General features: G+C 44.3%; 1 protein-coding gene across 2 annotated transcripts in view; it reads left to right on the forward strand.

The window, feature by feature from the left end:
• LOC132823328 (slit homolog 3 protein-like) overlaps positions 1–17,711 on the forward strand; it is a 699,246-nt gene that overhangs the window by 539,538 nt on the left and 141,997 nt on the right. For both annotated transcript variants that reach the window (XM_060837019.1, XM_060837020.1), the window contains exons 13-15: positions 1,779–1,850; positions 6,444–6,587; positions 12,454–12,617. In XM_060837019.1, coding sequence (XP_060693002.1) covers positions 1,779–1,850; positions 6,444–6,587; positions 12,454–12,617 — 380 coding nt within the window. The remainder of the gene's footprint in view (positions 1–1,778; positions 1,851–6,443; positions 6,588–12,453; positions 12,618–17,711) is intronic.

The following is a 17,711-nucleotide window of genomic DNA, read 5'->3' on the forward strand; positions in this document are numbered from 1 at the left end:
CATCTCTCCTCTTCTCAGTGTGAGGCTTGTATAGCTTAGATCTACAGCCTGTGGCAAACTATTCTCTTGAGATTCTTGAATTATGTCCCTGATGTTTCTGTTCCTCAGTATAACCAGCCTCAGGCAATGTTTATAGAACAGATACCCCATCAAGCCCTCAAGTTGATTGCTCACTGCTTCTCAGCTTTTGCTGCCCTTGTTTTTCAGATTGTAGCAATGCTGAAACAGAAACTAATACGGTAATTAAAATGCAATAAATCACTCCAAAACTGAAATCATCGTTTAATCCAGTTCACTGACCAGGAGTATTAATAATAATTTATATTACATTTATTTGCATCATTTTACAAGGATGTTGCCTGGAATCAACAGTCTGAGTGATAGAGAGATGTTGGACAAACTAGGACTTTTTTCATTAGAGTGGAGGAGACTGAGGGGTGTCCTTCTAGAGGTGTATAAGTCATGAGAGGCATGGATAGGGTGAATGCACTCAGTCTTTTTCCTCAGGGTTGGAGAATCGAGGACTGGAGGGCATCAGTTTAAGGTTAGAGGTGAAAGAATTAAAGGGAACCTGAGGGGCAACTTTTTTCCACAGAGGGTGGTACCCATATGGAATGAGCTGCCAGCGGAAGTGGTTGAGGCGGGGACATTAACAACATTTAAAAGGCATTTGGACAAATACATGGATAGGAAAGGTTTAGAAGGATATGGCCCAAGTGCAGGGAAATGGGGTTAGTGTGGATGGACATTTTGGTTTGCATGGACCAGTTTGGGCCAATGGGCTGTCTCTACGCTGTAGGACTTTGTGACTCTATGTCTCTATTACTTTGCTTTTACTTATTATTGATGCATCCCACGCTGGTGACATTGCGACTTTTTAAGTTTCAAAAACAATTTTCTGACAGTGTGTTCCCTGTATCTTGAGTCTAGCTTTGGAAATGGAAAACCAGTGGCCCCTGGTTAAATATGAGTTCTGATTGATTATAATGAACTCTGAAGATGGACATAGTTGTGACTTAGATTTCAACGTGTCAGCATCAATGGAGCTCTTCCACCTTGAGCCAGGGAGGGTTGCTGCAAGACAGCTTTGCTGGCCTTGTGCCTGCAAATTGATTGCACCAAAACATGATGCGATCAGGTTGAAAGCAATCATTGTGGTTTAGTGGTTAGCACCTCACAGCGCTAGGGATCAGGGTTCGAGTCCACCCTTGAGTGACTGTGTGGAATTTGCACATTCTCCCTGTGTCTGCGTGGGTTTCCTCTGGAGTTCTCTTCCTTTCACTGACTATAATGCTGAAGTCAAATGGAGACACAGTGGGCAACATGGGGACAAAACGGTTAATACTGCTGCCTCACAGCACCAGGGACCCAGGTTTGATTCCAGCCTCGAGTGACTGTCTGGGTGGAGTTTGCACATTCTTCTCTTGTCTGCATGGGTTTCCTCCAGGTGCTCCGTTTTCCTCCCACAATCCAAAGATGTGCAGGTTAGGGTGAATTGGCCATGCTAAATTGCCACGTAATATCCAGGGATGTACAGACCAGGTGAGTTAGCCACAGGGAATGCAGGGTTACAGGAACAGGGTAGGTAGTATGCCTGGGTGTGTGCTGCTTTTCGGAGGGTGAACTTGATGAGCCAAATGGCCTATTTCCACGCTGTGGGGATTCTGTGAACTGTGTATTCCATAATTTTGGTGTCTAGTCAGGAATGATCATGAAGCTCAGTTCTGAGGTAAAGTCTCGAAACCTAACAGCGATGTCTTCTTCCTTGTGTTTTTTAGTGTCCTGTATGGAAACAAGATTACTGAAATCCCCAAGGGTCTGTTTGATGGGCTGATATCGATTCAGCTGCTGTGAGTAGCAATCCATTCATAAAATTAAAATGACCTACAGCAGTCAGTGTAATGTCAGGGTTACTGAAAATGGCTGCATGTTCAAAATGATTTATTTAATCAAAATTGTTATGATCCTTTTAAAATGCAGCTGTCCAAGTTATGGCTCCTGATTAGCCCTGCAGTTGGAACAAACAGTATAATTTGACTCCATCTGAGTCATATGAAAGGAATAAAATTTAATATATTCTGGACTAAAACTTCTTAAATGACATAAAAAATCAAAATGCATTGTTGTCAAATAGTCTGATTGAAGATCTGAAAACAAATGAAGCTTATGTTTGTTTTTTTTATAACACGCATCCTTTTAACGTAACATTTGTCTCTCACATACAAATCAAAAGTTGTGATTGAGCAAAATTTGAGGCACATGAAAGTGGAAGGCAGTCTGGGGTGGCACTATTGATGGAGTATTTCTTAAAAATAGATGATGCTTGAGTATGTGCAATTACAGGGGGACAAACTCCAGATCATCGTCACCCCCTGTACAGAGGCATGTGAGAGCCTGGGTCTCACCCTGACCATCCAGGAGACAGAGGTCATTCACTACCGTGGCCTGGCATTGTGGAGCAAGCCCCGGAATATCAAGGTCCACAGGGCAGCCTTACAGCACGTTGACCATTTCCAATCCCTCGAGAGTGTCCTGTCAGCCAAAGCAGCTATTGATGAAGAGATGCAGCACTGCCCCCGGTGTGCTAGTGTAGTCTTTAGCAGCCTGAGGGAAAGGGCATTCAAGGACAGCATCAGATCCGATACCAAGCTCATGGTATACAGGAGCTGTGGTGGTTCCCACCCTCCTATGTGGCTCTGAGATGTGAACCTCAGGGTACTGGAACAGTCCCACCAATGCTACCTGAGCAATATCCTGCCAATCCGCTGGGAAGACAGACGCACCAACCCTGGTGTGCTCAATCAGGCCAACATCTCCAGCGTTGAGTCACTGACACCCATCTTGATTGGCTGCGATGAGCTGGGCATGTCATCCCCATGATCGACACGAGACCCCCCCAAGCAGGTGCTCTCCTCCCAGCTCTGAAATGGCAGGTCAGCCCAGGTGGGAGAGAGGAAGTGCTTCAGGGATACCCACAAGGCCTCACTGGAAAAGTGCAGCATTCCCACCGGCATCTGGGAATCACTGGCCCCAGACCATCCAAAGTGGAGGAGGAGTATCCAGTAAGGTGTGGAGCCCCTCGACACTTGCCGTCGGGAGAAAGCGGAAACTAGAGGGAAACAGCGACAAGAATACACTGCCATTCCAACACCCCACCCACCCCCCTCCCATGGCCACCCCCAAGTGTAACAGAGCCTGCAGTAGCCCCATTAGTCTGTACAGCAACCTACAGACTCACCCTGAGAGTGGGAGAGAGTCATCATTGTCTCTGAGGGACGGTGATGGTGGTTTCTCAAAAATGTTTTGCCAAATCTACGTGGTAAATGTTGAAAATGTGTCTAGATCAGTTTGGTGACAGATCCAAGAGCAAGTGGGGCAAACCTTACTAGGAGGGAGAGAATTGAGACGTGGAGGCCGTGTGCTGCCTATTATAATGCTATATCCACAGGCAATGTGGACAAAATGTTCTGAGCAGGGTCATCCATGATCAAAACTGGAGAGCTATGAGTGGTTCAGGAAGCTTTTCAGGTAAAATTTTATTGAATTGTGAACAGTTAATATTGAATTGCATAAGAATGTATTGCACAGGTACAAGCCCTCAGACTATGTTGAGGTTTATTCTCCATGTCAGCCTCCACCCTCACTACCTCATGTAACCCTATTGGAAAATTCTTCTATCCCTTTCTGACTTATACACCGTCCCTTTTAGAGAGAAAAAAAATTGAAGTAGAGACAATCCAAAGTTTATGCAATCAATCAACATTCTAAATTGTGCATCAAAAACTTGGTGATCATTGGCAAATTTTATTTGATTAGATTAGATTCCCTACAGTGTGGTAACAGGCCCTTCGGCCCAATAAGTCCACACTGACCCTCCGAAGAGTAACACACCCAGACCCATTTCCCTCTGACTACTGCACTTAACACTCTAAGCAATTTAGCACAGCCAATTCACCTGACCAGCACATCTTTGGGCTGTGGGAGGAAACTGGAGCACCTGGAAGAAACCCACACAGACACGGGGAGAACATGCAAACTCCCCACAGACAGTCACCCGAGGCTGGAATCAAACCTGGAACCCTAGTGCTTTGAGGCAGCAGTGTTAACCATTGAGCCACTGTGCCACCCCCTTATTTAACCTGCAAAACTAATATTTCACCCCAGTGCATTCAGGGCAAAGCCATCTGGGGACAGAGATTAGATTAGATTACTTACAGTGTGGAAACAGGCCCTTCGGCCCAACAAGTCCACACCGACCCGCCGAAGCAAAACCCACCCATACCCCTACCCTTACCCTTACCCTTACATTTGCCCCTTACCTAACACAATGGGCAATTTAGCATGGCCAATTCACCTCACCTGCACATCTTTGGACTGTGGGAGGAAACCCACGCAGACACGGGGAGAACGTGCAAACTCCGCACAGTCAGTCGCCTGAGGCGGGAAATGAACCCGAAATGAACCCGAGGTCATGTGGTTTCCATTAAAAGCTAAAATCAAGTATTTTCAATCCAGCAAAGATGTTTCTGAAGAGAAGCTTCAACTTGTGAATAGAAAGTTCTTTATTCCTGTCATTAAATGTAGAGAAGAAATATCATTTACATTCCTCAAATTGTTGGTGGACTCTAGAGTTTTGCGAAAGTGATCATCACCAGCTTTTGAATCTGCAAGGGAGCAAATGCAAAGCAACATGAGTGTTCATAAACAGCACCAAACTCCCCCTGAACCAGCAGAACCTTCAGTCCTTGTTGGAGACCTTGTTTGGCTTGAATTTGAGAAATGTGGATGTTGTGCAAACCAATTAGATGCGTTTTGGTGGCGGGGGGGTGGGGGGCAGAGAAATAAGCTTCAACCTAACACCTTGATACTTGAGAGGAGGAGTGAATTGGGTCTGTTGCAATGTCGTCCAACAAATCCTAATTTGGCACCAGGATGAGTGAACTGCCTGAGGGGGAGAACTTGAATTTCATTCATAAATTTTATGTTAATCTGGGGGTAGTCAGCTGACTGCAATCCACTTTGAGGTAAAATTGCTACATTTTGTGAGCCAACATACCCATGAGTCCCCAGCCTTCCTCCACCTCTGATAAACTCATCTCTTTTGTTTAATTTTGAAATTTGCCTTTCCTTTCCTGCTGTTGGAGAAGCCTAGTACTTGAGGAACACGAGCCCATTTGCACTGATTCCTATTCCAGGATAATCACTGTGCTCTGTGACCTACATTGTCTCCAGGGCAGGCAAAGTTTAAAATTTTTATGCTTGTTTTCAAATCCCTGCGTAGTCTCATCACTCCCTATTTTTTTCTGGTCCCCATCTCTCTCAGGTTGCAGACTAGGTGGATTACCCGTGGGAAATGCAGGGTTACACAGATATGGTGGGGGAATGGGATGCTCTTCAGAACACCAGTGTGGACTTGATGGGCCAAATGGCCTGCTTCCACACTGTAGGGCTTCTGTGATATCCTTGTATCACAAATGTGGGTACCCTATTAATAGCAAAATCATAGTAGAGGATGTCTTTGGCCTCTTACACATGCCCAATTTTACTCACTGCACCACTATTGACTGAACGTTTGCCTGGATTCTTAGCTGACAAATACCCTCCCTCATCTGTCTGCCTTTCCCCCATAATGTCCCCCTTAAAGACACTTCATAAAAAACCTCTCTCTGAACAATCACATGACCTAATATCTCTTTATGCGGCTCAGTGTTGTACTTTGCTAATAATTCTTCTGTGATTCTGTAGCTTGCTATGACACTAAAGGCTCTGCGTAGAGTATACCTCTACAGGTGATTAGACAACACTGGGTAAACACCGGGTGAAGGTGTGTACTGCACATGCTGGAGTTATCACAGTCAAAAGTGCAGTGCTGGGAAAGCACAGCAGGTCAGGCAGCATCCGAGGAGCAGGAAAATCGATGTTTCGGGCAAAAGCCTTTCATCAGGAATGAGGCTGGGAGCCTCGGGGGTGGAGAGATGAATGGGAGGGGTGGTGGGGCTGTGAGCAAGGGAATAGGGAGGGTGATAGGTGGATGGGGGTGAGGGTGAAGGTCATAGATCAGAGGGGTGGGTAGTGCAGATAGGTGGGAAAGAAGATAGGACAGTTTGTGGTAACGGTGCTGAGCTGGAAGTGGGGTAAGGTGGGGGGGGAGAGTCAACCACTTGTTGAGGGCTAATATCTGTAGAGGTTCAGCACTGATAGAGCAAATCGCAGTGCAGGTAATTTGAAATTACAAGTGCAGTGTGGTGTACGTAAAGTTTCTGTACATGTGACTGAACAGTTCAGGTTCAACACTAGTTGATATGCTAGCCATTGGTACATGTGATTGGACAGCAGTCTGATAATGTATTATATGGCGCTGACCTGACACTGATGCCTGTCTGAGTAACTCCATACTGAAGTGAACAGAATCTAATTGGACCATTTTTCTCCACATTCTACAGGTTGCTAAATGCCAACAAGATTAACTGTTTGCGTGTGAACACCTTCCAGGACCTGCAGAACCTCAATCTCCTTTCATTGTATGACAACAAACTCCAGACCATCACAAAGGGACTGTTTACACCGCTCCGTTCCATTCAAACCCTGTATGTATTGTGTTTTATTGGGAACTCCATTACTGTTTTTAGAGACTTTGCTAAAAGAGGAATTCAATTGAGTGCCATTTCTGTTATTATATAAGAGACTCAGTGGAGACCCCAGAAGCACTTCCCTTCCTTGCTGAAAATGTGTTTCTGGTTAAAGCACAGCAGGTTAGGCAGCATCCAAGGAACAGGAAATTCGATGTTTCGGGCATAAGCCCTTCATCAGGAAGGGCTTATGCCCGAAACGTCGAATTTCCTGTTCCTTGGATGCTGCCTAACCTGCTGTGCTTTAACCAGCAACACATTTTCAGCTGTGATCTCCAGCATCTGCAGACCTCATGTTTTACCCTTCCCTTCCTTGGGAAGGTTATAGAAGAGGGGAAACTGAGAAAGTTATAAAGGGTCTTAATGGCAGGATTGGAAACTAGTGGATCAAGAGGAAGTTAGTTTTTAAGTCACTCGATGTCTTGTGGGTTTCTTCAATTGTGCATTAGACTTGGTCAGCTCAGAATAATCAGCAGCATGCAAAGGCAAATGGAACACTTCCTGCTGATCTGATCCTCAAGGTTTTAGCAAGCTGAAATTCCCATTGCAAGGATCCAGGGCATATGCCAGCATCACGGTGCACTGGCATGTGCCTTTGCAGCTGCACAGTCTTTTCTGTTTGTCTTTTCTCCTTCACTCATGCCCCAGCCTGACCGGACAGTGAGACCGGTGCCAGGTAGCAGAACGAGATGTAATTTCACATTGTTCTCAGTGCTCACGTTTGAGGTGGGTACTGGTGCGTTCTCTGGGGAGGTCAGGTACAGCAGAGGACACGGAGTGGATGTTGGGAAGATGTTTCCACTGGTAGGAGAGACAAGGACCCAATGGCACAGTCTCAGAGCAAAGGGCAGACCCTTTAGAATGTAGACAAGGAGAAACGTCTTTAGTCAGAGTGTGGTGAATCTGTAGAATTCATTACTACACAAGGCTGTGGAGGCCAAGTCATTGAATATGTTTAAAACAGAGATAGATAGGTTCCTGATTTCCAACGGGATCAAAGGTTACAGGGAGGAAGCGGGAAAATGAGATTGGAAAACCTATCAGCCATGATCGAATGGCGGAGCAGACTCGATGGGCTGAATGGCCTAATTTCTCCTCCTATAGTTTTACACCCGGTTGAGTGAAATAGGAGAAGATAAACTTAAGGCTGGCTGGAGTTGTCATGATTTAAAGAACAACCAGATTTTAAAAAAACACATTACATTTCAGTAGTGAAAGTGATTACACTTGGAGAAATCATTAGACAACAATTCAGTCCAAAACATTTTGGAGGAGCCCAGCAAGTAAAGCTGGGAACAATTTCTGTTGGTAACGTGAGCTGTCTGAGTGTCTGAAACTCACTGTGTCCCACTGTACTCACTGTCTGAGTACCTGAAACTCACTGTGTCCCACTCAACTCACTGTCTGAGTGTCTGAAACTCAGTGTCCCACTGTACTCACTGTCTCAGTGACTGAAACTCACTGTGTCCCACTGTACTCACTGTCCGAGTACCTGAAACTCACTGTGTCCCACTGTACTCACTGTCTAAGTAACTGAAACTCACTGTGTCCCACTGTCCTCACTGTCTGAGTGACTGAAACTCACTGTGTCCCACTGTACTCACTGTCTGAGTGACTGAAACTCACTGTGTCCCACTGTACTCACTACCTGAGTGCCTGAAACTCACTGTGTCCTACTGTCCTCACTGTCTGAGTGACTGAAACTCACTGTGTCTCACTGTACTCACTGTCTGAGTACCTGAAACTCACTGTGTACCACTGTACTCACTGTCTGAGTACCTGAAACTCACTGTGTCCCACTGTACTCACTGTCTGAGTGACTGAAACTCACTGTGTCCCACTGTACTCACTGTCTGAGTGACTGAAACTCACTGTGTCCCACTGTACTCACTACCTGAGTGCCTGAAACTCACTGTGTCCTACTGTCCTCACTGTCTGAGTGACTGAAACTCACTGTGTCTCACTGTACTCACTGTCTGAGTACCTGAAACTCACTGTGTCCCACTGTACTCACTGTCTGAGTACCTGAAACTCACTGTGTCCCACTGTACTCACTGTCCGAGTACCTGAAACTCACTGTGTCCTCCTGTCCTCACTGTCTGAGTGACTGAAACTCACTGTGTCCCACTGTACTCACTGTCTGAGTGACTGAAACTCACTGTGTCCCACTGTACTCACTACCTGAGTGCCTGAAACTCACTGTGTCCCACTGTACTCACTGTCTGAGTGACTGAAACTCACTGTGTCCCACTGTACTCACTGTCTGAGTGACTGAAACTCACTGTGTCCCACTGTACTCACTGTCTGAGTGACTGAAACGCACTGTGTCCTACTGTCCTCACTATTGTCTGAATCAAATGAAGTTTCTCATCAGCTAACCCTGTTACTGGTTCAAGATCAGGATACAGACTCATCACAACATACTATCGTTGCACTGTGGTGCTGATTTTTTTTTCTGACACAGGGTAGATATATCTTGACAATTGGCCAGCAAAATTATGCCTTGTGTGAAATAGATGTTTTAATTTACTTGTTGTTTCATCTGTTATCCACAAACTATCTTTCTGGTGATAATCTCTGTGAAATATATCAGCTCCGATTCTAGCCCAAAGGCTAGGATTAGGAACAGGTTGTGGAATAGGGGCGTAGGTCATTCAGCTCTCTTGAATTTCTTCTGCCATTCAATGAGATAAGAATTAGCTTGCAACTTTCTTCCTTTTAACTAGACTCATAGAGTCATAGGGATGTATAGCATGGAAGCAGACCCTTTGGTCCACCCTGTCCATGCCAACCAGATATCCCAATCTAATCTAGTCCCACCTGCCAGCACCTGGCCCATATCCCTCCAAACCCTTCCTATTCATATACCCATCCAGATGCCTTTGAAATGTTGCAATTGTACCAGCCTCCACCACATCCTTCAGCAGCTCATTCCATACACGTACCACCCTCTGCATGAAAAAGTTGCCTCTTGGGTATCTTTTAAATCTTTCCTCTCTCACCCTAAACCTATGCCCTCTCGTTCTGGACTCCCCCACCCCAGGGAAAAGACTTTGTCTATTTATCCTATCCATGCCCCTCATAATTTTATAATCGTCTCTGAGGTCACCCATCAACCTCCAACGCTCCAGAGAAAACAGCCTTAGCCTATTCAAAACCTCCAACCCTGGCAACATCATTGTAAGCTTTTTTCTGAACCCTTTCAAGTTTCACAACATCTTTCCGATAGGAAGGAAACCAGAATTGCTCGCAATATTCCAACAGTGGACTAACCAATGTCCTGTACAGCGGCAACATGACCTCCCAACTCCTGTACTCAATACTCTGACCAATAAAGGAAAGCATACCAAACGCTGCCTTAACTATCCTATCTACCTGCGACTCTACCTGCGTCCCAAGTGACCTTGCCTAATAAAAATCTTTCAGTCTCAGTGGGGAAGTTTTAAATTGCGTGCACCTCAGTTTTGGGAAGCGCTCAGTCTCATTACGTATTGCCTTCGACTCTGGGAATGCTTGGTTAATCAACACTGAATGGTTTTTGAGTTACATTCACCAGCATTGTGAGTATCATCGCAGTCTTGTTCCTCATACAGCTGCAATGGCTTTATAATTCATTGGTAAACTCTATTATACAGTATGGTGGGAATCGGCCCTTTCAAATCCCTAGTTTGCTCTCTTCCATCGACTATAAAGCTGAAGTTAAATGGTAATGCAGTGGGTGCCATGGTGGCTCAATGATTAGCACGGCTGTCTCACAGCGCCAGGGACCCGGGTTTGATTCCAGCCTCATGTGACTGTTGGGTGGAGTTTGCACATTCTCCCCATGTCTGCGTGGGTTTCTTCTGGATACTCTAGTTTAAGGTGTGCAGATTAGGTGGATTGGCCATGCTGAATTGGCCCACAGTATCCAGGGATGTGAAAACTAGGTGGATTTGCTATGGGAAATGCAGGGATAGGGTGGGGATGTGGGTCTGGGTGGGATGCTTTTCAGGATGTTATTATGGACTTGGTGAGCTGAATGGCCTGCTTCTGACCTGTAGGCTTTCAATGAGACGAAATCTTAATTCAGAGCATGATTACAAAATTAGCAGATTTTGTCTGTGACTTATTAGAATGAAAATAAGGTTTGATTAATTTGCAAATCAATTTTTAAAATTCTGATCATAGAGTTCAATTTTTATTTATTACCTGCATACTATCCTCTCACCTCTGATCTCAGTGCAACACTTAAAACCTTTCTGAGTGGAAATTTCCGTTTTATTTTTCAATGTCTCCAGCTGTCGTAACCCATACCTCTCTCTTATTATTCATTCACGGTATGCACTTGGCACTGCTTAGGCCCAGCAATTTTTGTCCATCAATAATTTCCCAAACAGCAATTAAAGTTCAACTGCATCGCTATGGATCTGGAGTCATAGGTGGGCCAGACCAGATAAGGATAGCAGATTTCCTGCCATAAAGACACTGATGAAGCAGATGGGCTTTTCTGACAATCAACAATGATTATACGGCCACCATTAGACTAGTTTTTTTTCCAAGGTGAAGTTATGCAGGCTCCCAAACTCAGTAAGCCCTCCTAGCTAACATTCTGAGTTACAGACTGTATTTCTCCTGCTGTTCAGCCAGTTTCCCAAAACCGCTTAAATACTCGAACATTTTTTTTAAAAGATAGAATTAAGTCATAGAGATGTATGGCGCGGAAACAGACCCTTACTCGTCCATGCTGACCAGATATCCAAAATTAATCTACTCCCATTTGTCAGTATTTGGCCCATATGCCTCTAAACTTTTCCTGTTCATATACCCATCCAGATGTCTTTTAAATATTGTAATTGTACCAGCCTCCACCACTTCCTCTGACAGCTCATTCCATACACACACCACCCTCTGTGTGAAAACATTACCCCTTAGGTCCCTTTGAAATCTTTTCCCTCTCACCTTAAACCCACGCTCTCTAGTTTTGGACTCCACTGCCCTGTGGAAAAGACCTTGGTTATTTATCCTATCCACGTCCCTCATGATTTCATAAACATCTGTAAGGTCACCTTCCGTCACTCCAGGGAAAATAGCCCCAGCCTATTCAGCCTCTCCCTATAGCTCAAACCCCCCAACCCTGGCAACACCCTTATAAATCTTTTCTGAACCTTTTCAAGTTTCACAGCATCTGTCCTATAGCAGGGAGACCAGAACTAAATGCAGTATTCCAAAAGTGGTGTGTGTATGGAATAAGCTGCCAAAGGAAGTGGTGGAGGCTGGAACAATCACAGTTTTCAAAAGGCATCTGGATAGGTATAAGAATAGGAAGGGTTTAGAGTGAAATGGGGTAAGTGCTGGCAAACTGGTCTAGATTTATTTAGGATATGGTTGGCATGGACAAGTAAGGGTCTGTTTCCATGCTGAACATCTCTATGACTCTGTGTCTCAAAGTGGCCTAACCAATGTCTTTTCTACAAGGCTTCTACATTGATTTTTTTGTTGTCCCATAAATAATTTGTTTTTTTCATGTGGCACCTTCAATCACACAAAATGCATCATTGCAGAATTATCGAATTACCAAGCCTCGGACATTCCAGGGAAAATATACTTCCGAAGATAATTTATCCACTGGGGGTATACTACTCATTGAAAGGGGATTCCTCTTCTTCTGGTGGTCACTCAGATAGTGATAGTGCCGTCGTCTCTAAATGGATGGATTTGTCTTGGATCTGGTTAACTATTGACAGCAAATATATGGAATGTTACAATGTCTTAATTCTTTGATTTTGAAGTTATTTGTCCTTTTCTCTCTCTCTCTCTCTCTCTATGACAAAATGTTTAAACTCAGCCACTTGGCCCAGAATCCTTTTGTGTGCGATTGCCATCTGAGGTGGCTAGCTGACTACCTCCACAACAATCCGATTGAGACTAGCGGTGCCCGCTGCACCAGCCCACGCCGACTGGCCAACAAACGGATCAACCAGATCAAGGCCAAGAAGTTCCGATGTTCAGGTACAGTGCATTCCGAGGCATGAGCTGTGTATCCAGTTGAACTTGGTGGGGGTTGAGGGTAGGGGGCTGCCTCTTGCTCAGAAAGGCAATTGAATTGCTGGCGAGGATGGAATGTGGGTTTAGTCCCTTTGCACTGACAGGACACAGTCAGGAACAGGGATTGCCAAAACCTACTGCAAGGCAGCACGCTGATTAAGAAGGCATATGGCGTGCTTGTCTTCACCGGCTAGGGCATGGAGTGCAAGAGTTGGCAAACCATGTTGCAGTGATATAAACCCCCTCGTTAGGCCGCATCTGGAAGTCTTGTGTGCAGCTTTTGTCGCCATGGTAACAGAAAGACGTGGAAGCTTCGGAGAAAGTGCAGAGAAGGTGCACCAGGATGTTGCCTGGTCCCAAGGGCATTGGCTCTGAGGAAAGGTTGAAAAGACTAGAATTGTTTTCACTGGAATGATGGCGGCCGAGAGGTGTGGATAGAGTGGATAATCAGAGGCTTTTTCCCCAGGGTTGAGGTTTCAATTACAAGGGGGCACAGGTTCAAGGTTAGAGGGGGAAAGTTTAAGGGAGATGTGTGAGGGAAATTTTTCACAGAGAGTGGAAAGAACACGAAACGCACTGCCAGAAGAGGTGGTGGAAGCAGGCCAGTTGGAACCAAGGGCCGATGGTTTGTTTTCTCAGTATAGCTAGGGCATGATTGATCAACGCAGGCTTTGAGGGCCGAAGGGCCTGTTCCTGTGCTGTACACCTCTCTTGGTCTTTTGTAATTTCCAATGATCTTTGACAAGCTCACCTTTCCCATGGTGTGTCATCGCTTTCACCGAGAGCACAAATTTATGTGTTTGGAAAACATATGTATCATAAAGTAAGGCTGCTGAAATTAAATTTTACTGTCTGGGACAGCAGTAATTAGGAAACAGGGCCATCTTTGTAAATTAAATCCAGAAAATGTTATTACATTAGCAAGAAGAAAGGCAGGATGGGCAGACACTGATAAATGAGGTTAACTGATTTATTGTAAGAATCCAATCTTAAGATGGTATCTTTGCTTTTTTCATCTTTATAATCAGTATGCATTTGGTGAATGAAACTGTATTAAAGAATGATGATTAATTTGACAACCGTCTGTTGGTTCTCTGTTTTGACCACTGTTGGCAATAGGGTTGATTAAGTAGTGAAGGGTATTGATATCATGGAGTGTACCTACTGGGAAATGTAATTAGCTGGAGCTCATGTCAAACAACAATAGGCAGATAAATCCGGCTATCCCTGACACAAAGACAAAACAATAAAATGCCTTGAAACCCTCATAGATCAACAGTAATGCTCTTAGTTTGGATGAAAGTACCTGACCAGCTCGCCCATTCAAGAATAATTCATGGGAGTGTTCTATTGTCTTCAACTTGCGTTCTGCCAGCAATATGACAGACTGGCGTCTTTCACAATCTCATCAACAGCGAAGATACTTTACAGCCATTGAAAGTGTAGTTGCTGTTTTAGCGCAGCAGCTGACATTCAGAGACAAAACCTTTATATTGCGCGCCGATTACACCCCAAGTTTTCTTGAAGTCCAGGTAACGCAAAGGCAGCCAAAAGTACAAAGTTAATTTATCCACTGGGAGTATACTGCTCATTGAAAGGGGGTTCCTCTTCTTCTGGTGGTCACTCAGATGAATGAAGACACTTGCGTCTCTCACCAGCCGACCAATTCATTGCTGCAGAAGGCTGTAGAGGCCAGGTCATTGAGTATTATTTAAAGCACATGGATAAGTTAGACAAGTTCTTGATTGTCAAGGGGATCAAAGGTTACTGGGAGAAAGTGGGAAAATGGAAAATGAAAAACCTATCAGCCATAATTGAATGGTGGACCAAACTCAATGGGCCGAATGGCCTGATTTCTGCTCCTGTGTCTTATGGTCATGTGGTCTTATTCCATTCGGTGGATTGGCCATGCTAAATGGCCCATGGTGTTGAGGGTTAGGGCCATAGAGTCCTACAGCATGAAAACAGACCCTTTGGTCCAACCAGTCAATGCTGACCATGTTTCCAAACTAAACTAGTCCCACCTGCCTGCTCTTGACCTATAGATCCCTTCAAACCTTTCTTATCCATGTATTTAATCATTTTAAACATTGTAATTGTACCCACACCCACCACTTCCTCAGGAAGTTCATTCCACACACAAACCACCCTCTGTGTAAACAACTTGCCCCTCGTGTATTTTTAAATCTCTTTCCTCTGACCTTAAAAATGTGCCCCCTAGTCTTGAAATCCCACCCTAGAGGAAAGCCAACTACCATTAATTCTATCTATACCCCTCGTGATTTTATAAACCTCAACTCCCTATGCCCCTCTGGAAAAAGAACCAGCTTTCCAAACTTCCTTTATAAATTCAAGCCTTCCAATCCAGTACCATCCTGGTAATCTCTGCTGAACCCTCTCCAGCTTAATAATATCCTTCCTATCACTGGGTGACCAGAACTTCTGCAGCTTAGGTGGATTGGCCATGCTAAATTGTTCCATAGTGTTGATTGGCCAAGAGAAATGCAGGGTTAGACAGATGCAATAATTGGGTTGGATTCTCATTGGGATGCTCTTGGAGGGTCGGTGTGGACTCGTTGGGCCGAATGGCCTGCTTCTGCACTGAAGAGATTCTGTGATCCTATGATTCTACATGTGGAATCTTTCGAAGTGAGGCTGCTGTTATGTTGCCGCTACCATTCATGAAAAAGGGTTTCAGAACCACAGAAACCGGCTAACAGGTTGTCAAAGTGCGATATTTATAATCTGTGATAGAAAGTAATCCTGTTTCAGAGAGTGGTGACTTAGTGCTTTGGTGGGCCAGTCATACTGATTGTTATTAAGCAAGCTATTTCTATAAGGCTGGGCAACATTCTTTGAAGTGAGATTAGTGCAGCAGTCAGGAAGCGTCCTTCCAACGATTGAGAAAAACAGGCCATCCCTCGAGAAAGTAAAAATAGACATTTTAAATTTTTCACAGCGCTGTGAAAGTGACTGTTTCAATGATTAAGAGTGAGGCACATTCCCAATCCATTGTGTCATTGTAGCTTCCTGCTAAATGCATTGAATTGTCTGTCCTGCTGCAGTCCCACTATCAATTCATTCATAAGTGTGTTCATTCAAAAGATTTGTGGAGAAACTTTACGCGTTTAGTTGACTGAAAGACCGGAATAGAGTTCTGTAAATAAATGACGTCTATTTGTAGGTTTAATAGATGTTCCTTTTTAACATGCATCCCTGACAGTTGCTGAACAAACCAAGTGAGTTAATATGTCTGTATGGCTGTATGTCAGTCTTTTATGGTGTTACAATGATGTTTGAAGCAGCGTTTCCTTCCACACCGAGCGTGCAAACAACCTGGGAAACTCTCTAATAAAAACCGAAAGAACTGCAGATGCTGTAAATCAGAAGCAACAACAGAGATTGCTGGAAGAGCTCAGCAGGTCTGGCAGCATCCGCAGAGAGAAATCAGAGTTAGCGTTTAATGCCTGGTGACCCTTCCTTAGAATGGGACCTGGAGCATTAACTCTGATTTCTCTCTACGGATGCTGCCAGGCCTGCTGAGTTTTTCTAGCCATTTCTGTTTTTGTTTATGGGAAGCTCTTGATCGTGAATAAGATTTGGAACTTAAAATTTGAGGATTCTTTCAGATTCACAGCAAGTAGGAAATCCCACATTTTTATTTTTCACATAAAATAGCTACTTGTTTTCTCTGTAAAACAGCAGCTGGAATGGTCATAACAAATCGTGGGTCTAATGATTCTCGTGTGTCCACAAATTTGCTGGGAACAGACTCCATGTGAAAAAAATTATTTTATTATCAACAAATATTGAGCAATTTGAGCTAACTCTATTTTAGATTTATTTAAGAAGTTTCTACGAACTGCAACAAACAGAATTTACAGAATGACCAAACCGAATCCTTCATTGTTGTAGCAGAGTACATTGAGGACAGGCAATGACCGTAGCTACCAGCAGTTCTGAGGAAGGGGCATTGGACCCCAAAACGTTAACTCTGCTTTCTGTCCACAGATGCTGCCAGACCTGCTGAGCTTTTCCAGCAATTTTTATTGTTACACCAGTAGATGATTGGAGTCCCTGCCTGAGGTTGGGTCTTCTGTTCATCCTTAATTTTGCAGTTTGCTCTTCACTTGCTCAGTTTCATGTGGTTCAGCATCAGAATTATTTTCTCCCTCTTCTTCCACATCCAATTAAATGTTCATTTGACAAGTTCTCATGCCTTAGAATACAATCACTGCAAGCTTCTCATCCTCTCTGGATAATAGCCGCCAACAATCTTTCTTTGCCCATTATCCTGAGAACTTCTGAATTGTTCTTGTGTTCTCTTCAACTGTTTTCTCAGGAACCACATTCCACAATTTTTGAGTCCTTGTGTGTTATAATAGGATATATGTTGGACGTGACAATGTATCTGATCATGTGACTCTGACAACTCTGAGACAGATGTAACTCAAATGGGCTTCTGTAGAGAGAGATCGAGACACCAGAGAGCTGTCTTCGAGAAGCATCTCTGTGCAGATGTAAATCACAGAATATCACATGATAAAAGGAGTTCAAGAGCTTTACATAGAAATAGGAAACAAGAAGCCTCGGGGACAGTGTATGTGCAACCAATATGCTCAAGATAATGCCGTATCTCAATGTGCAGGCAGCAGTATTGATTTAAAATACAAGATAAAACAGATTGGATGCCCTAGTTTCTGAAGGTCCACATTTTAACTTCATAAAACAAGGCAATCAACATCACAGTTTTGACAGTGGACCTTGCACATTCTCCCCACTTCTGTGTGAGTTTTCTTCAGGTGCTCAGGGTGGCATGGTGACTCAGTGGTTAGCGCCACTGCTTCAAAGCGCCTGGACCCAGGTTCGATTCTAGCCTCAGGCGACTGTCTGTGTGGAGTTTGCACGTTCTCAGTGTGTCAGCGTGGGTTTACCTGTGGGTGCTCCTGTTTCCTCCCATTGTCCAAAGATGTGCAGGTGATGGCGGATTGCCAATGGGAAATTGCCAGTAGTGTTCAGGGATGTGTAGGTTAGGTGCATTAGTCAGGGGTAAATGTA

This window comes from Hemiscyllium ocellatum, chromosome 16 (genome assembly GCF_020745735.1).
Source record: "Hemiscyllium ocellatum isolate sHemOce1 chromosome 16, sHemOce1.pat.X.cur, whole genome shotgun sequence".
Classification (NCBI taxonomy): domain Eukaryota; kingdom Metazoa; phylum Chordata; class Chondrichthyes; order Orectolobiformes; family Hemiscylliidae; genus Hemiscyllium; species Hemiscyllium ocellatum.